This window comes from Seriola aureovittata, chromosome 18 (genome assembly GCF_021018895.1).
Source record: "Seriola aureovittata isolate HTS-2021-v1 ecotype China chromosome 18, ASM2101889v1, whole genome shotgun sequence".
Taxonomy (NCBI): domain Eukaryota; kingdom Metazoa; phylum Chordata; class Actinopteri; order Carangiformes; family Carangidae; genus Seriola; species Seriola aureovittata.
Genome location: NC_079381.1, coordinates 16,337,749 through 16,365,211, shown reverse-complemented (window position 1 = coordinate 16,365,211; position 27,463 = coordinate 16,337,749). Strand labels below are relative to the sequence as shown.

Sequence of the window (27,463 nt, the reverse complement as noted above, 5' to 3'; positions counted from 1 at the left end):
ATTACAGGGTTTTAGATCTACTAAGCAATTAAAAAAGAAAGTAAAAAACCTCCTAGACTAACTTCTTCAAACTTTTGTTCCATCAGAGTTTCACTTTCAAACAGCACAGCTCATGCTAACAGAGCACAGCTCAGGCTATATCAAGCTGCAATTGAAAATGCTGGTCTGAGGTCAGTACATTATAGCACCACCCTGACACTGAGCTGACGGAGAGCAGGGAAGCTGTCGGTACAATGGTCTCACACCAACAAGTTTGAGACTATATACACAAGTATCATCCTGTACACCAAAGGTTCAACAACCCTTCTTTTATTCACATATTGTAAATATCCAAGATACACTTGTGATGGATGAGATGTTAATTCAATTAAACATTGCTATGCAGGGGGAACGCACTGTACATTGATCAGTCGCTAACTTCAAGAACATGCACACAGCAGGTTGCAGACTAGTATGAGTTTTAATGTATGCTATTTTTTCAGATATCTCACCCTCATCAGAACCTTAATTATCACCCTGATGAAGCCGGCAGAGCTGAAAATAAGAGTTGTACAGGTGGTTTGTAAGTTGAGTTACTGTTGTGTTTTTCTTTTTTTTTTTTAATTCATGCTTGTGACGTGACAATCGATCTCAACAATGGAATGACATGAAATTTTGCAGTCATTCATAGTCCCCAGAGGATACATCCTACTGACTTTGTGATTCTCTGACTTTTCCTCTACCATGAGGTTGAAATTTGTGGGCTTAAGTGAAATGAAATGTGTGCACTGACTCGGTTGCGTTGGTGGGACTTACTGTAACTTTGAGAAGGTCTTCAGGGCTCAAAATCACCCAGGATGAATCCAGCAAACCTGACATGGATGGAAACCCTCCAGCTCCAACCCCAGTCACGGAGGAGGTGGACGAGGACAAAAAGGTGGTTTGCATCTCGGGCATCGGGCCACATATGTTTGAACCTTCGAAAGCAAAGAGAGCTGCCGATAATGTTGATGTTGTTGCAAACTGACATCTTCCACACACACCTACACACCTCTGACCCGTGTTACTGCCTCTAGTTGTAGTTAGTTCGATAGATTTAAGAGAGAAGGGTGGACACAGTATATTTGGCATGTAATGGATAGAGGAGCAATAAACAAGAGAATACATCATCATTTCATGGGATCTTTAAAATAATTACACAAGTTGGAATTGATCTTACTTTTATGTTGTTTTCTACATTTTTGTTCAAATTGGCATTTACTGCTTTTCTTATTCAATCTGCGAATAAAAGCAGTGGCTTTACAACTTTACAGCAGTTATATAGTAGAAAAAGGTAGTGTAATGACAGCAATGGTTAATAACAAGATATATTCTATAGTTTGAGGTAATTCACCCTCATTATCAATAAAATTACATGATTACAGTGTCAATTTCTTTCTTTCTTTTCTGTATTTTTTTAGTCTGTTCTTTTTGTTGACCATATTTATATCGGTTTGGCTTCCACCTGAACTCTGCACGTGTCTGAAAGAACCGTGACTTATTCTATCCTTTGGTGGGAAGCCAGAGGAACTGACCACATCAGTGTATTCTGGGAAATAAAACAGTGAAATTTCTGTCTAAAGACCAAGACAGCACTTCACTTATCCTTATCCTCCACTTCTTCTACTTTTAATTTATAAGCATCATTAGTCTACCTTAACCATTATCGTGTCTCAAAGCACAGCACTTAATCACTACCACTTTTCTTTTCACCGTGTTGGGAGAGAAGAGCCTACAGCATAACAAAACTGAAACACAAACACAAAAACTATTCATAAAACAGATTCCATCACCCAAAAACATGGCCCGTGAGCAGAAACAGGTCTATCTGACAGATTTGGTGGATAGGATGGTGACACCCACTCCACAGGTGGCAGGATGAAAGCAACAGCAGCATGTGGGTGTAACTAAGAGTTGTTGCTTTGTGTGCTGCAAGCCTTTTTCGTTATTGTATTCAAAGGGGGTAGTTCTGTACCCTGGACCCCAGCGACATGTACCAAAAAAAAAAAAAAAAAACCCACATCAGGTTAGGAGACACACGCAGAGACATAATTAAAAATCCAGATTTTAATCAGTGTTGGAGGTGAGTTTATGCATGCCATTGAGAAAACTTGTTTATACCAAAACAGAATTTGCACAAGATTATTCACTTTTAATTTGGCAAGAAATTCAAAAATTCTCAAAACTCTGCCTTTGCTCTGCTGCACTGCCCTTGATGTGTCTCCTCCTGCTAAAGTTTCTGAGAAGCCCCAGTAATTAACAGGGTGGTAAACCTTGCCAACGGATTTATGCTAATGAATGTGAGCCAGCCCATCATGTTTGTTCTAAGCAGCTATGAGAAGAAGTTTTGGACAATCTCAAAGATTCATGATTGGACTTTGTATGAACTTTATATTGATTTAAAGCTTAAGTCTTAAGGCGTTGTATTTGTGTGTATCCTGATAAAGCTCTTGTAGATCATTACCTCTGGGGGCCTCCTATGAAAATAATGCATCTTATAGTTATTTGGATGTGTGCATCCAGGGTAAGTTCAAGTAGGAGCTACCAAACCAACCGACAGCTGTTATAGTAGCTCAGCATAAAGACTGGAATCATGACAAAACACTTAGCCTGGCTCTGTAACAAAATCCCAGCATCTCTCAAGCTCACTAATTAACACGTTATATTTTGTTAGTGTAAAAGTTTAAAAGTTGGTAGTAAAATCACCTCATGCTGATGAAGAGATTCAAGGTAACTCCCTCTATTACCAACCTGTTGTTTTTACATCTCCGCTTTTTTTAAACAAACGATGTATGAAAAATTTATCAATGACCTTAAATGTGTGTTGAGACAGAAAGTGAAGCAGAGCAAAAATTCCTCGCTCAAGCAGAAACATTTTCAATTCACATAGACGTGTCTTCGCATCATAGATAGATAGATAGATAGATACTTCATCTATTGTCTTTCTATGCAATTGTGCTGCCTCTAAAATCGCCTTGGATTCTGTCTGAACACATCTTTAGAGCTAATCTACGCAGATGTGTGTTTTACCTTTGCACAGAGTTTAGCTATGTTCTTTTTTTCTTTTTGTTAGCTGTTTCCCTGTTTTCAGTCTTCATGCTAAGCTAAGCTAAGCTAACTGGCTGCTGGATGTAGAATCATATGGAACCAACAGATATGAGTGTGGTGTTGATCTTCTAACTCATGGCAAGAAAGCGAATTAACAAATGTCAAAAAATTCCTGTAAGGAGCGAATCTGAAGAGGAAATGAACACCCTTCTTGGTATGAAGAAGGTTTTTCATGGTATAACTCTGGACAGGGTGAGGCAGTGCTGAGCAACCTGAACATGTCTTTGGGAGTATCAAAGTATTCATGTACTGTCATGAACTGATACTGAAGTACTTCCCCCCCGAGTAATACTGTTAAATGGCTTTTGTCTGGCTTTTGTCTGGCTTTGCACTTTGCAGCCTTTTCATAATGAAGGTATATAATAAAAAATGAAGATAAGGGTAATAAGATGAGGAATCTGTGCTGTCAAGAGGCAAGAACTGTACCTTTGGTTTAACAATGCACAACCTCAAGTAAGTCTTCCCACATTAAACAGACTTTGTCAAGAACTATTCAGGTTTCAGATGAAAAACGAGGATCTTAACAGTAGCTGCACAGAAAGAAAAGCACCATGTTACATGTTTTACACTTGCTTCCGTGCCCCACTGTAACCTTGTGTGGTTCGGTTCAAACAATATATTGGCTGAGCAAATTTGCTCAAGCAATTTTTTTAATCCACAAGAGAAGTTAAATATTAGGCCTCTCCAAAGCATAAGACACTACATGGGACAGGACAGAAAATGGACGCTGGGTGTGTTTATCTATAAACAAATGCAGTGGACTAGAGGCTTGATTCTGCGATAAATCCACAAAACAGTTCAGTGCTATTGTAATTTTAATTCACACTAGTATGTGCTAAGGCATAAATTTAGCTAGTTCAAACGCTGAACTGTGTGATCATTACATGAGGAAATTGGAATTTACTATCCAGAAACTCAAAGCTTAAGGTAAAGTAGATGTTTCTATCAGAAACCTGCCAAATGAATTATTGTGCGTGTATCCTGTGTTGTATCCTGCATTCTGATGAGATCTGAGACAGGGGAAACCTCCATGAGATGTCCTAATCCCATGGTTTGCACAGGAAGCACAAACATTTTACCTTCTCTAGTGTCAGGTGACATCTCTGCAGGTTAAATGTGGGATCTTGCTCCTGGATCTTTACTGTGTGGCATCTTCATCATCTCGTGTTAGTGTGGAGGTTTCTGGCACAACTTCACCTACTTCCAAGGTGCATGGAGAAAGGAAAAAGTCCAATTTTTTTCACATTATCAACTGATACTTTGTTTTAAATGAGCTATTTGTAAGTTTTGCTATTGCTAGACAGCCAACGTTAGCATGAAAAGCTGTTTACTTACCAGTATAGAAGGAACGTTGCAAGTTCAGCATCACACTGCATTCCCTTACTCGCCAAGCACTATCCGCTGTCTCAAAGGGTGGAAAGCAACGCCAGCGTGAACTCTTGTCTCTATCACGTCTTCTCTTCTACTGAAGTTAGCCGCTAACCAGCTAGCCCCAGTCCGTTTCGCCACTTTCCGATAGCGACCCACTGTAGCCTCCAATCTGCCCTGAAGACGAAGCACTGCTCAGAGGGCGTATTATAACCTCTTGTCTTGTAAACGCTGAAGGTCTTGTCAAGCCATAATCACCACAGCCCGCTCCTGGAAAGAAATCACATTCGTTGGCAGAGAAAACTTACTAATAACCCCTTTCAAATATCTGTTTCAGTTTGATTGTTTTTCACAAGCATATATTTTCTATAAGTCAGTTTTAAAATGGAGAAGGTAGATGTTTTCACCATTATTTAATATTCACAAAATCCCTATTTTCTCTGGAGCTTGTTTGGTAATCTTTAGACCCCATGATGTCTATTGCATCTGTATCACCCAATATGACACGTTCAGCATTTACATCACTCATTACACCCTCTTATTATATTCCCATTACACTGCATTATGGGCTTCAGAGCAGCACAATGGTTCTTACATCTTGCCAGGTACGAGCTGGTACACTGAAGTACACACCCAAATACACTCACACTACCCTTTCTTCAAATCTTTTCATTTCTCCCCTGATATGTCTTTTGTTCGACACCTGATATGAACCCCTCTAGCTCCTGTTTGGCACAGGCAAAGACCCACCCACTGGTTCAACCCTGCATTATACTGGAACTACCTCTTCCCCATTTAATTTTTTTTTTTTTACCAGAACCTTGTTTGAAACCTCTGCCCTGTCATCCAGCATCAGTTTGGCTGTTTTATTACCTGCTCCAATCTCAGTGCTTCAGCCCTTGCTCCTGGTTTTGCCCAAACTCTCCAGGCTTGTCTCTGGCTCCAAACCTCCATCTCCTCTGCCCTCCAGCCCCAGCCCCCGAGGCTCAGCTATGCCTATTTCCAACCACAACCATACCACCCAGTCCAAGCTCGCAAGCAGGTTTTTAGGCTTGGCCTGTGAGTGTGAGTGTGTGTCACTCCCCTCCCCTAAGCACAGGTGGACTTGTAGGGAATGCTGCCAAATACTTTTGGTTTAGAGGGAGGGAGGGGTGTTGGCTGAGGCTGGTGGGTGTAGCAGTTTTTGTTTTGTTGTGTTTCTTAGATAACCGTTTCGTGGAACGGTACCTTTTCACTCCCCCAAATCACTGACACACCTTCAGAGCAAATTTGAGACTCTATCTCACCCGCTCTCACTTTCACACGTCTGCCCGCGCTGAGACAGTGTTGACTTTCCTGACAGGGACTGAGTGCGTGAGAGAGGAACTTAACTCAAAACTTTTCCTCTTCAAAGGTCAGTAACATCTCGCTGTCTCTTTCACTCTTTGCTCTTCTGATTTTTTTTTTTCTTCATCGTAGTACTATTCCCCATGTCCTAAAAAAGTCATAATGAGAGGTTCATATTTTCTGTGTTGTGGTAAAATTTCAAAGCATGCAAGAGCTGTCTGCTACCCACTGAGTGCTGGAATCAGACTAAAGGATGGCTGACCTTTTGCAGAATCAGGTTCCTCTGTGTTGCAAATGGCTCCATGTCTCAAACTTTTTTTTTTTTTAATAATAGGACATAGAGTAAAAAAGGGATGTCCATTTATTGTCAGTGCTCTCCAGAAACCTTCCTGTGCATATCTTGCAACAGTTGTGCGTGCAATGAAAGCCTCCCCCTTCACATACTGTAACAGCCACACTGAGGAGGAAGCAAGTGAAAGCATGACAAAGCTGGAACAGATTGAAAGACTGTTATCATTTTTACTCTTGCTTGTTATTGTTGCAGCAGCTAGCATAACTACACAATTAATTATTGTGCATGATTTCTATTTCTATATACTTTTACCTACTCATCCTCACATTTCTGCCACCAAGAAGCTGCCTGAGTGGTTGTAAGATTAAATTAAAACACACCTCTGAATTGATATGGCACTAATAAGATGCATGGGGTGACATGTCCTCTCATCAGTCACATGATCAGATTTTTACTTTTTCTGTACTTTCTCTGTGCAACAGATGTGGAGGCAGAGGTGTGACATTCAGAATTATTACACTCTTCCTGCCTGTACCACCCCCCCAATCATGAGTTACTGTTAACCGTTAAGCACATCATTAAATGGTGATAATATGGTATACTGGCTGATATATCAGATATAGGCACTACATTGTTCCATGTCATTATATGATATTATGATAAGTAAAATAATTAAGTGTTCCAGGTTGTGGTGTAAAACGAGGTAAAAATGGAGAATGCGGCTTCTTAGTTAGTGAACCTCATAAATTACAAGTTCTTCGTATAGGGACACTGTTTGTTTCTGTTATCAGACGCATGATGGATAATTCATGAAAAGTTGTAAAAGAAAATGTAGCTTCCTTAAAGTGTACTTTCATGTAAAAATACTCTGAAGCATTGTGTACATGTATTGCAGTCTGTAATGGTTATCAGCCTTCACCAATAATTTTAAAAAAAGTCACAGTGGGGGTGGGGGTTAGATGGGGATAAAGTCAAGTACACACCACCACACCTACTCTCAGGTGAGAAAGAGAGAGGCACTCTGTTTGCCTCTCTCTCTATCTCTCTCTCTCTCTCACCAGGATTATCTGAATTTAACCTGATCCACACAGGTCTTTTGTTACAGGGTTTCTCTTACATCGGTGTGTTTAACAAACATTACCTGAGGCAGATTTCATTCATGTTTGTACAATCTCACCTATAGCGTACTGTATATGACAAACAAATAGCCAACTGGCTCCGTAAAGGCAGTGGCCTTGTATTTGTATGAAAATGTATCTGAGCGAGTGTGTGAACGCATGTGAGGGCGTGAACTCACTTGACTGAGAGAAAGAGAGACTTCAGTCTGTCGAGTGAATGAGGGTGTAGCTTCATAATTGCAAAAAAAATGATGCAGTGTGTTCATTATGAGCCTGACTGAGTGAATGAGTCCACACGCCTTCTTCCCAACTGACAGTGTGTGGGCATGCCCATGTAACAGCATTTACAAAGGGATACACAATCTGATTTTAAACTCCTGTGACACAGATGTCATCTTATCACAGCTGTCTAAAACCAGAGTCAGTGTTTTCAAGTCCTGCTCAGTCAGCTGCGACAGATTCTGATCCGTGTGACAAAGTGTCACCTGATCAATTAGGCGTGCAGCCTCGCCGCAACTCGTACACACGCGTGTTTCTATGTCTACAAATGCCGAATAGCCGCTTGCTTGTGTGTGTGTGTGTGTGTGTGTGTGTGTGTGTGTGCGCGCACACGTCCGCCCTCCTCCGTAGGATCGAGGTCCAGGTTTTGTTGTGTGGAGTTGGGCTGGGTGAGTAAGCCGCCCCTCACAGATGAATAGAGGATGGGAGGAGGCTTGAAGAGGCTGCCGTGGGTGGGAGGCCCGAGCCCTGCCAAAAAAGCTCCTTCTGTGGGATTTGTGTACTTTTGCGCTCCTCACGAAACACAGCACCTGGCTCAAAGGACAAAGCAGCCAGGGAGGCAGGCACTCGCACTCACCAGAGGTCGGCTCGATTGCACCCTCTCTGCTTTTCAAGCCATATACTTTCTTTCCGTTTACAATTTCTCCATTTCCACCATTCTCTTAATCCTTCTGTACGCACTGATGCTTTTTATCACTTTTCAGTATTTTGTTTTGACTAAAGTAACAGATTATGTTCACATAGTTTAAACAGTAGATCACCTGGAAGCACATCTTGCCACCTTGGCACGGTTATGAAAAACTACAGCATGCCTTTTGTTATATTTGTTTTCATTATTTTTGATTTGCATGGAATCCCTTTGCATCAGTATATATGTGAAATAAGTATAGATTTTTTATATATAATCTTATTTTATTTAGCCTTACTTAAATTTAAGGCACCAGCTGCTGAAACACAATAACATTCCAATTTAAAATTACTTTTATTTTACCTTTTATGAATTGCTTATGACACTGTAGCTGCAATCTGTGTGTGTGTGTGTGTGTGTGTGTGTGTGTGTGTGAGAGTGTGTGTGTGTGTTGGAGTGGCTTTTGTATTCCTAGCAGAGTCAAAGTTATCAGAGAAAGATTTTTTTTTGTCACACATTTCAACATTGAAATGTCAGTGCCAGCCACAGTTTGTAATGTGGTTGCACAATGAAGCATTTTACATTCAAATTGTGGGTGTTTCCTGAATCTTACCTAGATAATAGAAAATAGGCCCCTGTAACCACTGGCAACCCACCTTGCCTCAGTCTATAGTGACAAGTACAAAGAGACATGATTCTCTGCTTGACAGTCAGGCAAAATGATCACCTAGTAAATTAGAAAATTAAGGCTCTACTTTGTAGAACAGAGCTGCAAAGACATCGCAGGAAACATTCAGAGTTGAATGTCATTCAGTATCAGGGAGTTAGATGAAGAAAAAGAAGAAAGGGAAAAAAAAGAGCACGATTTCATAATGTCTAAAAGAAAGATCTGGGTTGAATAAGTGGGTCCACCCACCTGTGTGTGAGAGGCAGCGAGAGAGAAAGCAGGGCTGGATGGCAGTTTTAGAGACATGAGTGTGTGGGTTAGGCTAGCTGGCCTGCTTATGCTATCTAATCACTGGGAGAGAAAGGAGAGCAGCATGCCTTGATCCACCCACCCACCCCAGACAAACAGCAGTTAGCCTGCTCAGTACTATACGTGGTCGCCTGCAGCTCGGGGCCGTACATGGGGGAACGGAGATAAAATGTGACAGAGTCTGCAGGTAACAGACATTCAGCACAATTATGTCTCACTCTGTGCTGGGGGTGGGGGGGGGGGGGGGGTGTCAATCTGAAAGCTGCTATGGGTCACGACAGCATGTGAGAGAGTGTGAGGCACGCTCGGTGTGTGTCGGTGGTGAACAAGTTGGACATAATCCAGCAGGTTTTCAGGTAGAAATAAAACTAATGAGAGTTCATTGATGAATTATAAACCAAATTAGCCAAATTTGTTTTAACCTGAGGCTAAAATAAGTTTTAAAAATAAGTAATGGATTCAATCATGAAACTGGCATATAAACAGATTAGGTTGCAAACACATTCACGTATGTTAAAATTTTCTTTGTCTTCGATTATGTGCAGCTCTATTAACATGAATTATGTTCCCGCTGTGTGGATGTCACTGCTTCTTTTTTGTCATCTGGGTCAGATACAGATTACTTACCTGTGTGATACCTGAGTGGGTGGGATGAGATTGTTCAAAAATAACTGACCCACGCAACACACTGGTGTATTTGTGAGTGTGCATGCGGTTGAATGTGCTCTGCCACCTCATTCGCATGTGTGTGTGTGTGTTTGTGTGTGTGTGTCATGACAGGCATCTGTCTCCCCTGCCCTGCAGCCTGACTGGTTTTAATTAGGAGGTGCCAGAGTGCCCGAGGGCTCTCCTGCTGACACACACACATGCGCACACACAAACATACCCACACACACACTACCTGAGGGCAGACAGAGGCTGTCCCACCAAGGCTGGCCTCCTTCTCGTTATCACCGTACGGACTTGTCCTCATTCACCCCACGACCCTCCCAACACACACACACACGCTCACACACAAATATTCACACAAAGTCAATCAAATGAACACAACAACACACTGTACGGAAATGCATTCAGAAGTAGCAACATTGTGGTTGAGGTCAGGAGGTTTCAGGTCCAGAATACATTTCCATATTCTAGCAACGACATAAAATAAAAGTGGTCGAAAATGGCCTCCAACATAAACAATAATCATATTTGTCTTCAGCAAACATCACCACAGACATTCAAGTTATCTTCACGCACAGCAGTGGGTTCATACGACGCATTACGGCCACCTGTGAAACACTGTAACTCTGTCTCTCCCAGCACTCGCAGTTCTAAATATGCAGCTTGTGTACTTTGCCTCCCTTCTGGCAAAGCTTCCAATACCGATTAGGATGTTTGAAAAAAAGACAAAACAGGAGAAAGTTAAAGCGCAAACAGACAGGTCAGCAGTAAGTAAACGCCCTCACCTCACTCACCCGAATGGCATGCTCCAAGGTGAGTTCTAATGACCTCAGTGCAATGACAGATGGGTGTATGTGTGTGTGTGTGTGTGTGTGTGTGTGTGTGTGTCTGCGAGCATTTGTCTGTGACTGAGTGAGGCAGCATGTACAGGTTTGCACACATGCCTGCCTCCCTTTGTGTTTGAGCAGCATTGCATCTGTGCGTGTGTCTCTGTCCTTGGACTTCTGGAGGCAGGGGGTGTCGACCTGGGAGGCTGCTGTGATGCTCTATCTGTGGACTGTCAGGGGATGAATGCCTCCCTTTCCTGCCTCTCTCCCACACCAGGCCACACCTGGCCTCCGAGACACCAGGGTAAAGGCCACAAGTCAGACTGATCTCTCTACAGTTTTTAATCTAAAGGAAGCCTTTTTTAGTTGTGTACAGTTAACCAGTGAGCAGCAACCTGGAATCTAAAGCTTCATATATAACTTTTTTCTAATATTATTTTAGTTGAAACTTAACAGCCCGACCGCAGTGCACAGATATTCTCCTCCCCTTCTAACCAATCAGAGAAGGCCAAGGTCAAAGATGGGAGCCTGTGGAGTCTCATGCTAGTGCTAACCGGATTTACAGAACTTGCATATTGTAGCTTTAAGCTGCTAGTATACTTCATCAAAAGTGTTAGGTGAATAGCTTCCGAGACCCCCTCCCCCTACACCTTTCCAACGCTGGAATTATGGTGGTTGTGTCATACAATCTCTGTAACTTTCCAAAACTGTCAACCTGAAATTCACACCCACGATTGGTCGGCTGTAGGCTTGAACTCCCCCGTTCTTTACACAACTACCTTTGTCACTTTTGATTTGAACAACTGAGTGCAAGACTATGAATGCCTGGAGAGATGCTGAGAAAAAGTGGGCTATTCTCCCAGCAAGTCCTCCAATTGAACAATGACAGAAGCGTCAACTAGACGCATTTTCAGATCTGATGCTCGTGTTAGCAAAACGACATCATTTGTCTGTGCCGACCAACATTGTTACAGATTAGCGTTGAAAAGTAAATCAGTTTAATGGTGCGACTATGGTCACAAAAGTAACTTAGTCATGGTTACGACACCACAAACACGCAGTTAAGGTTATGACACGCTCATGGTCACGCCTTAAAACAATTTCTTACTTTAAAGAATGCACATACAGCAAGGTTAGGGTTTGGGCTTCAATGAAAGTCCATTAAAATTAAAACACAGTAGCTAAAGCTTCTCCAGAGCTCCATGCACCAAATGTTTTCCTCTATCTTGCCTTCATTGGGGTGCTACTTAAAAAAAAAACAAAAAAACTACAATGCTGATTTACAGTTGGAAACAGGAAGTACAACAGTGTCCCGTGTTCAACATTTTGTTGATCCATCCATCCCCCCCTAACCTTGTCCCTACGGGGATTTTGTCGCTCTATAACAATGCCACTTGACTTCCCGCTTTGCTTCCGTCATAATTACTAGATCCGCTGGAGGGCTTTGTCACATAGACGTAAACATATGTTGTATTGGGGCACCAACTGATGCTGTCCATTTTCTTGGTAGTTACAGTCTCCTTAATTCCCATATTTCAACAATTATCACCTCTTTCTGACGGCCAACTTTTCAACCCCACATTCAAGTTTGGCCATTTGGAACAGCAACAATAAACACTTCTTAAACGGTTGGACGACACTTAGTACAAACTAGTTCTTTTCAAGCAACCTGACCTTTGGCTGAACTATCCACCACTTTGTTTTGGGTGCACCACTGTAATAGTAAACTGACGGAAACTATTTTCGAGCTCTGCTGGTGCGAAGAGCAGTTAGAATATATTGTTTATTAAGAGAACACTTCGAGTTTTATGAGTGATGCTGCGACACTGACATAATTACTGCACACTTACCTACCAAAATGATGTTATGGCTGAATGCTGTGCGACTAACAAGAACACATAATTTATGTTATCAGGAGATTGAACACTGACTGAACGGCAAGTTGTGATGTTTTGAGAGTGGTAACACTGGGGGGTGATCAAAATGAGTGACTGAATGAGTGAAGAGGGGAGGTGAAAATGCGTGTTAGCATGTGTGTGTGCTCTATGGTGCAGTATGTGGCTGTAGTGCTGCTACTCTACAGTCTTGAGATATTTTGATTGAGGGCCAATTTTAGTCAAGTGCAGATTCAAGATGTATTTCTGTTCAAAGTCTGTGTACTGTGTTTGTGGTACTGTACAGCAAGCCAAGACAAGTACGGCATCAAAGTCTCCATGATATCAACTTTATGTAATGATGCTTCACACCCCACCTCCCCCTCCAAAGTGCCAATCTGGTGCCCTGGTACGTGTATCTTGCTGGGTGCAGCGGGTGGCAATAAACAGGTACGCTGAGTGATATAGACAGACAGACAGACAAAACAGATGACTCTTACTCAGCCCCTTGTATCCTTGAGTCTTGTGACTGGTAGCACTCAGACTGAGCAACAAGAATCACCACGTCTCGGAGCAGCCGAACACTCGAGAAGGATGGAGGAAGGAAAAGAATCAATATTTAGCCTGATGATAATACTACAGAAATATAAAACACTGAAGCGCCAAGATAATTTTTTTGTTCTTCGGGCTACACTAAAATCGATTTCATGCTTGCATCACAATATATGAAACTTTTGCAGGCACATTAATTAGGCTGAGAAACTTCCGAAATTATACCACTAAATGAGCTGCAGTGCAAATCTGTGTAATTTACACAGTGTACGTCTGCGCCATTAGACCACCGCTTTGTGTCAGTCATGGCCTGACATGACAGGCTGCAGTTTCACAGCGTTACAATGCAGTCTTCGCAGGTACCATTCACAGAGCATTGCTATGATAGCAGCGACATGTTTAGAATAGATAGCCGATCTTATAGCATGGCAAGTGTTGTTTTTCTGGCCGTCTGGCCGGCCTGCTAGCAGTTAGTGGCTAACCCTGTTTATATATACTAGATGCCAATGTGAGCTGGCCTCAACTCTCACCCTGTACAAAACAGTGTAAACCACTAGGGCATGGGCTGTGGTTTGCTTTGGTCCATGTTTTCCCCAGGGGAAGTGGGCATAGCAGTCTGATGTACACTCTGATGTCTACTTGTTTGCGGAGGTTAACTCGACATAATTTGACTGTTTTCACAGTATGATTGTCGGCTATGATTTATGGACGGTTAGGAATATTTTAGGAGATTTGAAGGTGCAGTAACCACTAAGAAAACAATGGCTCACTGCATAGTCCACCTTTATGAATGAAAAACTAAGCTAAGCTTGGATTGTTTTAGTATCTGCACCACAACTTTTGGTATTTTTTCTGAAAAAAAAAAAAAAAAAAACCCGTCTGTTTGAAATAAACTTTCAAAATGCAAAACATGCTGGTGAAGCTTTCTTGGAAACTTAATTGAAAAAAAAAAAAGTGTAACAAAAGGCGTGGTTTTATGATGTCACACAGGAAAGCTCAATGGCTGTTACAGGTCCTGTGAATATGCTATGTCATAGTAAAAGATTCGGTCTGTCTGTGAAAGCAAAGGAAATACTCTTCCTCTCTTGTTCTTCTCTGTTTTCTTTTTTCTTTCTAACTTTGCCTTACTTACACACACACACACACACACACACACACACACACAGGAAGCAGCTTTGTCAGCCATTCTCAGTGCCATTGAGTTGAGATGAACATTTGAAATATTTTTCTCTCCACATTTTCTTGCCGTCATATATCGCTCCAAAACTACTGCTAAAACAGGGTTTGTCCTCTATACATTCTTCAGTGCTTTGTCTTATTTCTACACCTTTCTGCACAAACTTCCTCCTCCTCTCCACAGACTGAGGCGGTGGTGTAGTCACCAACTGTTAACCTGCTTCAGTGCTTTCTGACTCAAAACAGGAATCTAACGTTAGCCCTCTGCTCTCTTCAGCTTGGTTTTTGAAACCTGGGTTTCAATACGTTGGCAAAAAAAATAAGTCTGTACATAATTACTTGTGGTATTTTTTCGTTTGTGGTTTAATTTAGTATCAGATAGAGTCAGGTTTAAGTAATATTTCCTCTACAACGAACAGCTTTGTCTGAAGCAGACAGTTTTATTGGGCTGTGAACGGCACACGGCTAAAATGTTTTCAGTATTTAGTCTGTTGTGATGAAGCCTTTATGGGGGGCTACATGTGCCAGTGTGCACATTGTGTCGCCTGTCTGTTACCCTACAGTGCCTGAACACATGCACAGAAGTCTCAGGAGCTGGTTGATGTTTGTTTTACTATAGAAATTAATTTATTAGAAATGAGAGAATAGCAGGATTCGGGTTAAAACAGGTGCAAAACTGAAACTAACTGGCTTTAAGTTGCAGTTGTGTTTCTGCCTCTGTACATCTCATCTCAGCTCGAGACTAACCAACAGAGGTGCACAAAATAGTTTCCCAACTTTTCTCTCTCTTTTTCCTTTCCTTTTTTACCCTCCCTCGGTCTCCCCAAACAACCCCTTCGAGTTTCTTTTCCCCCGGTCCCTTTATACCAAAAATCCACTCTAACACAACTAAAAATTCATTTTGTCTGACCTAAATCAGAGGGTGTCTGCGCCATGGGCTTATTACACAGTGCACTTAAACTTGTGTTGTGGAGGAGGATGGGGTATTATTATCTTCCAGCTACCCACCCTGCTATAAAAACTAGTGGTGCGACATCTCCACAGCGCAGTGCTGCTGCCCTCCCTCCCTTCCTCTCACTCTCTCGCTCGTCCTACATGAGCCACACACAACAGTGAGCCTGACTCTAAACTCCACACTAGCCACGCTGCTTCACAGACAGACCCAAGAATCACACTCTGCTCTCCTCTGTTGCGCCGCTTTTGCTTCTCTCCATTGGATATTCTTCCCTGGGTGTTTTTTTTTCCCTCTTAATTTTTGTGAATGGGCAACCGTGGCCGGTGTGAGGAGCTTGTGAATGGACTGACTGCCTGGCTGACTGATTGACAGACTGGCAAAAAAAAAAAAAAAAAAAAGAGGGGCAGCTGTGTTTCAAATAAAGAGGGCAATGCTGAGAGGTCACGCGAGGAGCCACAGAGCCTCTTAGTAGTCTGGAAATACAAAGACACGTGAGGGGAATCGAGAAACTGCAGGTACGGTAGGTGAAAGGCAGCTGAGAGCTGTGGAATGCTGGAGAACATATCAAGACATGTGTGAATTTATGTGGATGCCAGACTTTTTGAACGTGCAAATGGGCGTGTATCTGTGCGTATATGTCCGTAATAATTTGTCACATTGTTGTAGAGTGTGTGTGTGTGTGTGTGTGTGTGAACAAGCTTCCACTTGTGCGTTATGCTACAGTGTGCACACGTGCATCACTTAGAGTTTATATGAGTGTTGCAGCCTTCTGCTCTAGATCATAAAGGCCTGACAAGGTGCAAACAGTTCAATAAAGTCACTTAATGACTCGTGTAATTGTTTAGGCTATAGTGTAAATATTGTGCTATAAAAGTCTGGAAATAGCCCGAGTGTTTATAGCATCACAACATGTCTTTGAAACGTTTTAGTGGACTTAAGTATGTGTTTTGTCTCCAGCAGTAATTATACAGTTCACTTTTAGATATTCCATATCTATACGACATGCTCCTTTAAATCCAAAATAAGTAGTCAGGTTATTCATAAAGTTAAAGAAGATGTTTGGGAGTGTGGCCAAAATAAAAAACATGTTATGGATTTCGCGCTGAGCTGCAAATTATTGTTTACAGCCAGTCAGCTCATAGACCTCTTACCTCATGTAGTTACAAAATGCAACGGCCAGTAATGCCATTAGAGCTGTTTACCAGCTGTTGTTTTTCATTCAGGTGTGAAGGTTTGTTTGTGCGCACTAAATTCTTTACTCAAATAATGAGCAGAAAAATGAAAATCGGCACCTAAAAATGCAGAACACAATTCAGTGTATGTGGGAAATAAAAATCAGAGTTATTTTGCATATAAAAATGTTGTTGCAGGTGTATGAGAATAAGCCACCATAAAAGAGTTCATGTGGTTACACACCTACTCAACAGGCTCACAAACTGTGACAGGAAATTTAATGTAGATCAATGTCATACCAAGGATATGTTTGCTTAATCACCTATTCTAACTCTGATTATGTCTCATTAGTTCCAGTCAGTTTTTAACAAAAACCTGCCACTGTGTAATACATATTTTTTCTTGAGCCTTTGCTTTAGTTTTAATAATTTGGGTTAATGTTTATATGAGCTGAACCTGTTTTTCTGGGCCACATTTGTGAGTGTCAAAAAATACAAATAAAGGACATTACATTTTTACCCAAGGCTAAACTGTAATAACATCCCTGCATGAAAAAAATAAAATATCGTTTCATCCTCGCTTGAGCTATTGAATACAACCATCTCTTGTTCATTACGGGGTCTAAATTGAAATTAAACAAAGACACAGAAAGCATAATGTGAAAATAAACTGTCCTTCCTTTCATGGTGAATAATCTAGAAGTGACATTCTTAATCACACAACCGATATTCAGCAGCAAACCATAAACTTTCGTTTACTTTGGGGGTGAGAGAGATAATGGCGTGTAGCTGTGGGCCCCCCTGAAGGCTCGAGAGATGACACCTAGTGCAAACAGGCTCTTTAAGGAGCTGAGTGAATTCAATTGGCCTCCAGACCTCTTAAAGCCAGATCGGGTGTTTATTTCAAACTATTTCATTCTATCGCACTTCTAATGAATAACAATTAAGTGTCAATTACAGGCATAAATTGCTGATCTTTTGCTCTGACAAATAATGAAATACAATAGTGATTTTATAGTTTAACCTGCTGAAACATTTGAACAAGAATAATGTGGTTTATGTTGCTGGATATTAGGAAATTTGTTGAACTCGCAGGCCGATTTTCCATCAAAAATTATATATTTTTTAATAAGTCAGTCTATACTTAAATTAATAATATGTACAGCATCTCACTAATTTCGTTAATCGCCATTTGTTCTGTGAAAGTGTAAATGTGGTACCAGTCATGCCAAAAACTGTGTAAATTTCATATAAATTTTATAAAGTAACACTCAACTTTCAAGCGAAACTTGTGCAGTTAAATGCGGAAATTTGGCCCCGACACTGTATAAGATAAATACACCACCCATGTTGTGTAATTGGCATTGTATGCTGCTCATCTGCTGTAATTGACAGCAATTTAGATAAAATTTAAAACCTGTCCGTATGTGGCCTCATAGGCTCCGAACAATTGGCACTTAAATCATCAACCAAGGAAAAGTCTCCTCGCAAAACAGGTGCACTGGTGTATTACTGGTGATAATGGACTACCTTACACAGTAGGTCAAACGAATGCCTTCTCCTAATAAGGGGGTGAATTCTGTCTGTCAATACTACAAATTATTGGCCATGCAATTGTCCATCTGTGACAGTTGTTTAGCAGGTGTTTGCTATGGGCAGTTGGTGACAGGGGCAAACTTTGGCTGCCGGTGATTTAGCATGTGGGTCAGGTGGATGCAATGGCCTGACAGGGATAAACTAGGCTTTGGGTGTTTGGGTGTAGCTTATAGGCCAAATGAGTGTCTGCCTGTGACAAGGGTTGAGATGGACATTAGCTGCTGATTTGTGGCCTGAGCGGTCAGGGCTGGGGACAAGTTTGTCGCTCCACTCTGGCCATAATGATGATACAGCTGCAACAGGGACTGTGAGGGGGAGGAGGAGGAGGAAGAGGAGGAAGAGGAGAATGATTAGGAGGAGGAGGAGGAGGTGGCGGCGGCGGCGGTGGTGGTGGTCAGAGCCCGGAAAGCAGATGAAGTTCTTGGGAGAAAGACGACACTGAATGGAGGTGACACATAATTTGGGGTGGGAGTGCTGAGTTGAAAGTGTTAGTGACTAAGTGAGGCATGAGAGGAGACGTGGCCGGTCCAGGCAGGAGGAGAGAGAGACGGGCAGAAACTGAGAGAGACTGTCCATTACAGGTCAATTCAATAATTAAGTTGATTCTGAGCTAGTATCACACATGCAACTGAAATTCCTGTTAAGTATATTGATTCAGTGATGCTTGTGTTATAAACAGAAATGGGTGCAGCAGCTGACAATTGTATCAAAATACGACTTTCACTATTTTATTCAAAGATTGTGTCACCTTATAATGGCAGGTTGATGAAGCCTGACAACCATTTACTGCGTCAGTTTTTTTTGCTGAAGAAAAAGTTTGATTGTCCTTCCATGACTTTTCCAGAAGAGTAAGATGGATGTCGTGTCAAATGACTTAAGCAGTAATTATCAGAGCCCTTTCACAAGACGTCTCCACCCTGGCTGGTCTGACGGGTGGGTGGGGGTGTGTGCGTGTATAAAGGGTTAAGGCTGTTCGGCTGATGAAATGGCACTCCAGGACCTTGTGGTGGGAAAGCTGTGCCCTCCTCCCCTCCCTGTCTATGTGGCACATCCTCCTTAGATCCTCTCCACATTGTAATTAGGGGCCGGCCACTAAGAGCTAGCACTAGCTAGTGGCAGGCAAACAGTGGGAATAGAGGGGAGTGGTGCTCGCTGGGGCACTAGGCGAACAAACAGCAACAGCAGCACGTGTCCCATAGTTCCAGGAGTGGGTGGGATGGATTGAGAGCAAACGAATGACAGTGAGTTCGCCAAGCCCTCCCAGTCAGACTCTTTTTCTCTCCCTCTTATCCACTCAGTGTTGTTCCAAGTTCTGCACTATTGTTTGCCTTGGCAGGCTGTTACAGGGAGGGGCCCCTCCGCTGGTGTTTGTGCAACCTGTTAGGGAACTTTTAGGGCCATCTGATCTTTCCTTTGCTGTTTCACTGGAGATTCTCTCACCTTTTACCAAGGCTAACACTTTTATGAACATTACGAGCCGTGTGAAACGTAATAGAAAAAAGATATTGTCTGTTTCTTTGTAGAAGCAACATTAATCTGTGGAGGAAACAGCAGAATCAGTGAAAGAGGTTTTAATGTATTACCTGAGTTTATAGTACAGGATTTGCGCTTCACAGAAGGATTTATATGAAATTCAATACAGATATAATCTCTTTTCATTTCATCATTCATTATTATTTTTGAATACACGATCCTGTCAGTTTTTCTGGCCACTGTAACTTTCTCTGTCGCTCTTTTGTTCCAGTTTTCCCTCGATGAAGTTGCACAGGTCTACGGGCCTATATCCTATACAACCTCCCTCTATAGACATTTTAATTATGTCCACACTGTATCAATGGCATGAACATAGCAACAGTTACCTAGCAACAAGATCGACAAGAATAAACTACAAATAAGATTGGTATCCAAGTTGTATGCCTGCAGGTGAACTAAGGGATTTTCTGAAATAGTTTTTTTTGTTTCTCCTGTGGTGTGATCCACTGCAGCACAAGAAACAAAAAAGTGAGAATGTGTGTGTGTGTGTGTGTGTGTGTGTGTGTGTGTGTGTGTGTGTGTGTGTGCATGTGTGTGTGTGTGTGTGTGTGTGTGTGTGTGTGTGTGTGTGTATTTGCGTGTGTGTGTGTGTGTGTGTGTGTGTGTGTGTGTGTGGCTTCAGCCCTAGCCCATTTAGAGCCAGTCAACAATGCAGCTGTGGTGAGCGGGGCCGCTTCAAAGTATTTATCTACACATGCCTCCAGTGACCACCAAGTGTGGACGGCTAAGTTTAAGCTCTATTCATAGAAGTGAATGAATGAGCACTCTGCCAGAGGAAGTTTTATCACTGTAACTGTAAACAACAGCAGAGTGAATCAACAGGTAGGAACTCAGGCAGCTGTGGGACGGAGATTTTAAGGCAGAGAACAGTTTTGTCTGTACATTCATACGGTATCTGCCGTCACTGTGCTGTGACACAAATGAGCGAGGTGACTGCAAACTAAGCATTCTGACAGGATACGGCATCTAGAGTACAATCTGACCTCCTTTGTTGTTTTCTTCATTTCTCACCACATCCAAATCACACACTGTGTTGAAATGAAGGTATCAGCTTGCTTTGTGCTCATATCTGGTGGAAGAAGACAAGGGTGGGGGTGGTGGGGGGGTGGTGGTGGACATTACCAACATCACAGAATCTCTCACGCATCTATCATCACAACCTCATTGCTTGTTTGAGTGTCAAATAGGAAAAAAAAAAAGCCAGACACCGTATTATCAAGATGATGGGTTTCCCTAACTTGCACAGTTGCAACACGCTCCTTCAAGAAATCGCGATAACACATTCAAGAATAAATATTACCAATGCGATGTTTGCTCAAAATGAGACATGCTGTATTTACCACTTGTTGTTTGCTGCACAGATGGCACACAAACAAGCATGCCTACAGTATATTTCATAAAGCTAGACTGTCACTCACTGTGTTAACAATATCAGCTTGGGTTAAGAGCCTCCCCACTATTCAAATATCAACGCTTTTTGAAAATCCCTTCATCTGATGAATGGATGGTGATTGTTGTCAGTGACACTCCATTTCAAGCTGAGGTGCAGGTGTGAGCCGAGCCGTGGGCCACTTGTCGCTCTCAGTGCACTCTTTAAATCACTAACTCAGATCCTGTTTTGTTATTGGCCTTAACATGCAAACAGTGCATGTTCAGATCAATCACTGATTAACATCACCCCGAGTTGCATGTCTCACAATGCATGCTTCATTTAAGTGTAAAAAAATTCTAAAGTTTTATTATCAGATATGTTATTTTGAATGATTTTATAATTTCATACATTAAAGCGGCTTCATATTTTTTTTGTGTGTTGTACAAAATGAGCAGAGGTATGTCTCAACCCCTCTCTATTTTTTTGAGGGGGGAGGATTTGTAATCACATCTCAGGATATGTGTTCAAAGATCTTCCTTGTTGTGTGCCAGACTCAATATTTTTTGGTCCAGACAGACCTTCAAGAGTTTAAGGATTCTCAAAATGTCTTCTAAATGTTGAACAACCTTGTGGGTTTTTGAAACATTACCAGACGGTTTATCTTTTAGAAAAACAGATGCTTAGCTCTGTGATTCAATGACGCAATGCATCAAAGGCACAAACTGAGGCAGAACTTAAAAGCGCAAATAAAACGATTGAGGATTAATGGAGTTTTGGAGAGGAAAACGTGGGTTCCACAAAACTATTTTTTTTCAGTTTGACCTTTCAAGTGTGATTCAAGTGCCATTAAACAGTTCAATGCTACTGTCTCCCATCTAGATAACCAACAGTGACGGAGAGAGGAGAATGGTTCATCACAGAGAGGAGGACCTGATTGGAATCCCTTTCCCGAATCACAGCAGCGATGTCCTCTGCAGCCTCAACGAGCAGCGTCGTGACGGGCTGCTCTGCGATGTCATCCTCATCGTCCGTGACCAGGAGTACCGCACCCACCGCTCCGTTCTGGCCGCCTGCAGCCAGTACTTCAAGAAACTGTTCACAGTGGCCACCACTGATGCCAGAGATCACCATCCCACAGCGGCCGTGTACGAAATCGACTTTGTGGCGCCGGAGTGTCTCACAGCCATCCTGGAGTTTGCCTACACTTCTACTCTGACGGTGACGGCGTCCAACGTTAAAGAGATCCTGAATGCGGCTCAGATGTTGGAGATTCCCTGCATCATCAACGTTTGCCTGGAGATCATGGACAGCGGGGGTGGAGGCGGCGGAGGCGGGGGAAGGCGAGTGGTGGAGGGAGAAGAGGACGAGGAGGAAGAGGAGGATGCGGAGGAAGACGAGGAGGAGGAAGAGGAGGAGGAGGATGAAGAGGAGGACGCAGGGTCGAGGAAGGATGAGCAGGAAGAAGAGGAGGACAACGTCAGCGAGAGGTCACTGCAGTCATCGGAGAGCAGGGGGGAGCAGACGCCTTCGGGGACGGACGATTTGCCGCCTCCGAGCACCTCCACATTCCATCAGCAGTTTGACCTGCGCAGGGAGTCGTCCCAGTCACAGTCTCCAGACAACATGAGAGGAAAACAGGTGAGTTCACTGGACATTTTGTAAGTAATCTTGTCTTGATTGTTCCTAAGCTTGAAAGGCTCATGATGCTGTCTTTATGCGGCAGGAGAGTATGGAGAGTCGAGCTCTGAAGGATTTCTCCATCGAGTCTCTCCTCCAGGAAGGGCTGTATCCCCGTATGTCAACACTGGATCGGAGGACCAACTTTTCTCCTCTCCTCCCAGGTTTCTACCCCTCCATGTGGGCTGCTGAGTTCCCGGCCTTCACCCAGCAGCTCCTGGATCCCAGCCACCATCAGCATCCCCATGCAGGAGTCTCACCGCAAACCAGGCTCCCTCACGCCTTCTCAACCTCTGCCCCACTTGAGGCCTCCAGGCCCCTTGATCTAGCTGTGAAAAGAGAGATCATAAAGGAGGAGATGAAAGAGGAAGTCCCACCCAGTCTGCTCCACGGTGACTTCCTGAAAGAGTTTGTCAGCTCGGGTCTTGGCAGCACCATGAACGCTGGTTCAGTGCCGTCAGAAGGTCACGCTCTGGGTCAGATTAAGGACGAAGCTGACTTCCGGTCGTACCTGAGCTTCTTGAGCTCCGCTTCCCACCTCGGGGCGCTGTTCCCTCCCTGGCAGCTGGAGGAGGAGAGGAAGATGAAGCCCAAAGCGTCACAGCAGTGTCCTATCTGCAACAAGGTCATCCAAGGAGCTGGGAAACTGCCTCGACACATGAGGACGCATACAGGGGAGAAACCGTACATGTGCACTATCTGTGAAGTACGATTCACCAGGTATGTGAAGCAGTACATCTAATCACATTATCAGTTCTTCACTACAAGAACTTCATATTAACAAACCACATAGAGATCATGTTTAGATCTTAATGTTCCTGGTTGTTTTGACGACGAAGGTTATGTAAAACAGCACAGTTAACGGAAAAGTACCCCATGCTCTTTTGACTGAGGTTAATCTGTTTTCACCTCATCTGAATATCAAAGAGCTGAAAGTGGAAAGCCCCCTCCGCTGGTTTCTTTGCATTAGTGATATCTCACTCACCTACATCCTTCTTCTTTGGCATATTTTCCACCTGTATTTTAAAGCTGAACTTTGTCAGTGTTGTCAGTGAAGAAACTAATACATCATACTAGAACAAATTATCTTTAAATACTGGCTTTTAAACTCAGTCACTCATACGACACAAGATCTAAAAAGGGAAATGTAATTTATGTGTTAACTTTTCAACCCACAAGATATTGTATGAACACATGTGGCTTTGATCTTTTCTCAGACAAGACAAACTCAAGATCCACATGAGGAAGCACACGGGTGAGCGCCCGTACATCTGCCTCCACTGCAACTCCAAGTTTGTCCACAACTATGACCTGAAGAACCACCTGCGAATCCACACGGGCGTCCGTCCATACCAGTGCGAGCACTGCTACAAAAGTTTCACACGGTCTGACCACCTACATCGACACATCAAGAGGCAGAGCTGCCGAATCTCCCGCCCCCGGCGAGGACGAAAGCCAGCTGCCTGGCGGTCCACACCCACCAGCAACTTCCTGTGCCCCCCCACTGCTGCCACCAACAGGTTTGAGGAGAACGGGTTAAGCCCTGCGTACCAGGGAGTCAAGAGTCACGGACTTGGGGAGATGCTCGGCCTCAGCAATAGAGGTCTGGGATTTAAGAGTGTGGATGGTGCAGGCAGGGAGAGCAGGGAGGAACGGCGAGCAGAGGGGAAGCAACGCGCAGAGGAGGAGAAGACAGGAGAAGGGAGGCAGAGGGGAGTGTTTGCCTTTGCTCTGGCTGGAGAAGAAGTGCTTACCCGCTCTCCATTTTATGCCGCGACCTCTGACCCCTGGACCATGAGACTGGAGCGCGCTCCACCCATCTCTGAGCCGGCCAAATGAACTCCGGTCTGTAAAGGAAGACAAAAGACAAGAAAGAATATCTCTTTAATCTCTGTGTCTGTTCTGCTCCAGGAAGCTAAAGCACCTTTATAAAAAAAAGAAGTGAAAGAGTGAGATCAGTAAACCTTTTGAAGCCTGCTGATGTGGCAGTGGTAACAAAGACTTTTTTTATTTTTATTTTTTGGAAATTTAAATAATTTCACAGATGTCATGCTAAATAATTGTTTCAGCCCTGTGGATGTTTACAAATACTTTCATAGCATTTAAAAAGAGCGAAAAAGTTTGACACCGCCAATGAGGAGAACATATCAGGAAACTTATCTTATTTGCATTATTTATCTACAAGGTTGCCTAAACCGAGAGGCAATCAATTCAAAAACTACCACATTTCTACAATGTCCTCTGAAGCAAGATAAGATGAGGCTTTTATAGTGAAAGTATTCACATGCAAGAAAATGTAATGCTACACCAAGAGCAGAATCTGTTGTAATATGAATTGGTGATGGTAAATGTCAAACAAAAGATTACATGTGCAAACATATTCAAACATATAATGTAGAAAAAGGTTTTTAATATATAAATGAAATATTTCCCTTTCGTAATGAAGTAGGGAAGTGGAGTAGACGTAAATAAATAAAATAACATTTTATTCAATAAATAAGCCTTTGTCCAAACAATTCCCAGTGACTTTTATTTTTGGATAGCTGTGTCTAGGTGTTAAGAAGGGATCAGTGTTGTTGAAAAAGCATTAAAAATGATTTGATTACAGCAGCGTGTAGTCTGGCACATGTCCTGCAAGTACATTTGATTCCAACATGGTTATTTAATCATATTCCAAAACAAAGGAAACCCACTTGAAGTCTAACAAATCAGGATATTTGATACCATGTTATTATCCTTCCACTGCCTTGTTCTGATTTAAGTTCCTTGTCTGCACTATTGTACATAGACACAAACTTTTGGCCATGGTGGTGTTAATTACGGTCGCATTGCTGATGATGTAAAATATATATATATATATATATTGTTCTTAAAAGACTTTGAGGCATCCATCCAAAGATGTGTACTTTGATATTTCACAGACTTGAATAAGACTTTGTTTTAATGTTTATGAGTATGTGTCTTCAGAGGATGTATATTTCTGACTAATCAAACTGCCGCTTTAGCTATACAGTATGCTTGTGTTTTTTCTGCTGCAACAAATCAAAAGGGTTTAAGGCCCGTTTTTCATATAATGTTAATTTCTGATTTGTGTATAAAGAAGTTCAAAAATTATTTGAATTGAAATGGGAAAGTATTTTCTTGCTATTTATGCGTATTTAAATGAATGAGCCTTGGCTATATTTTGCAAATCTGTTTTATAAAGACACTAAATGTTGAACTTCGCTCTTGTCTGGGAGTATTATTACCATAAAACTACCAAGTGTGTGTGTGTGTACTCTTATCCCTCTTTGTGAGGATCAATCTGATATTTAAACCTTGATTGTGATGACATTTTTGGAAAGTGAGGAGATTTAGGTTGGATCTCACTTCTTCATGGTGTAGCATTAGGTGAAGACTTTGTTTTGAGGTTAAAATAAGGGTAAGGGTTTGGCATGTTGTTGAGATGGTTAGGATTTGGAGATAAATATATATACCACTCCTAGTTACCAACAATAAAATCTTCAGGATTCTACTAGTAAGTATGCTTTTTAAGTTTTCTGCCTTAAGATTCTAAGTTTAAAAAATCCTGTGAATTCATGCAACTTTGTATTTTTCATAAAACTAGTGCTTCTTCTGCAAAGTATTTTAGTAGTACATTTACTAGTAGATACTCTGAAAGCACTATTTATATACTTCTGAATACTGCTCACACCCACAGTGGGAAACAAATACCAGGAGGTATTCACTGTGACATTTGGTTGCTCAAAAGCTGAAATCCCCACTGAGGTCACCTCTGCTTTTGTGTGATCACGAGTGTGATATGAAATACATATTGGTCATTAATAATCACTGATAACACACAGCTAGTGCAGGTAGACTGTTTGAGGATGAGGGAGAGAGAGATAGAGAGGGAGTTATGATGGATGAGACATATTTGCTATGCTAAATGTGTCACAGAGTCAACTAAAATATCACTAATTATTCAGTCCACTCTTTAGTTTTCAGCATAAACTCAGCAACAAAAGTTACAAAAATCACTGTTAAAAGGTGAGCAGTAATCTTTTTGGGGGAAAAGAAAAGAAAAAAGGTTCAGGCTAATCAGAATAGATCATACGTGAGCTACATGTGATTGTTTTCAGTTACAAAGTTAATTAATTTGACTGATACAATGGAGAAATTACACAACTCGGAGAACATGATAAGTCATGTTTTCCCTTCACATAATGTGCACATCACACAAATATATTTAAATATTTCAATTAACCCTGTACAGTAGTGTGGTTTAAAGAGATGGATTAATGGATCAATACATGATTAAACAATGCCGCTGAGTCTGATCATATTGAACTTGTAGATTTCATATCTTATAGCTGTATCAATCATATTTTTACAGCCAGATCATTCACAGCCATGTAGTTTTTTTTCTCAGCATTTAGTTTCAACACTCAACTCATTCTCTCACAAAAGCCTTTTCATGACTATAAGTGCTAGTTTAAATGGCTGTGCTTCATACAGTTCTGGAAAGTACTTGTCTGTTTCTTTGCCCTGACCTCTAGTGGGAAATAAGAGGCACTGTATCTGACTCTGTTTTCTTTCTCCAATATTAAAAGAACCTCCAAGATGTAGATACAGACAATCTTCCGCTGATTCATCAAGATTCATCACAGTAAGATGTCCTGAGAGGAGGCTAAGGTTGGTATTATATTAGTTCACTGAGGGAAAAAAGGCAAAATAGCCCTAATATAGATCTGCTTACCCTCATCTGAGTTTTAACAGATCCATGTTTACTTTGTAGAGAATTCTGGCAAGTTAAGTACGTTTCTAATGGAGCTTCATTAGCATTTTATAAAGCAACTCTAAAATGCACATCTCAATTTATCAATGTATATAAATCACACAGCTGATGCCCACTGTATGATTGTTGTCACTATGTCACTAAATTCCACTTTTTGTTATTGTTTCGAT

General features: G+C 42.0%; 1 protein-coding gene and 1 long non-coding RNA gene across 4 annotated transcripts; one reads left to right on the top strand and one right to left on the bottom strand.

Moving 5' to 3' along the window:
- Nucleotides 1-223: 223 nt before the first annotated feature.
- LOC130186633 (uncharacterized) lies at nt 224-5,560 on the bottom strand. Its single transcript, XR_008830316.1, has 4 exons — nt 5,368-5,560; nt 4,462-4,764; nt 4,206-4,326; nt 224-956 (listed from the first exon to the last, which is right to left on the bottom strand). It is a non-coding gene; the product is annotated as an uncharacterized LOC130186633 (long non-coding RNA).
- A 205-nt stretch (nt 5,561-5,765) lies between these two features.
- LOC130186632 (zinc finger and BTB domain-containing protein 7C) lies at nt 5,766-25,740 on the top strand. 3 transcript variants are annotated; one of them, XM_056403855.1, is made up of 4 exons: nt 5,766-5,887; nt 21,719-22,477; nt 22,563-23,236; nt 23,734-25,740. In XM_056403855.1, the coding sequence occupies exons 2-4, from the start codon at nt 21,746-21,748 to the stop codon at nt 24,353-24,355; spliced, it is 2,028 nt and encodes a 675-aa protein (XP_056259830.1). In that variant the 5' UTR covers nt 5,766-5,887; nt 21,719-21,745; the 3' UTR covers nt 24,356-25,740. The 3 variants fall into 3 exon arrangements, with proteins under 3 accessions (XP_056259830.1, XP_056259831.1, XP_056259829.1); XM_056403856.1 differs by lacking the exon at nt 5,766-5,887 and adding an exon at nt 14,564-15,686; XM_056403854.1 differs by lacking the exon at nt 5,766-5,887 and adding an exon at nt 14,565-15,681.
- The last annotated feature ends 1,723 nt before the right edge of the window (nt 25,741-27,463 follow it).

Bases quoted from the DNA above. Each gene is read 5' to 3' on its own strand.
- LOC130186632 (XM_056403855.1), top strand. From the start codon at position 21,746: ATGGTTCATCACAGAGAGGAGGACCTGATTGGAATCCCTTTCCCGAAT. The intron at 22,478-22,562 runs GTGAGTTCACTG...TTTATGCGGCAG, and splicing joins ACAACATGAGAGGAAAACAG to GAGAGTATGGAGAGTCGAGC. The intron at 23,237-23,733 runs GTATGTGAAGCA...ATCTTTTCTCAG, and splicing joins TGTGAAGTACGATTCACCAG to ACAAGACAAACTCAAGATCC.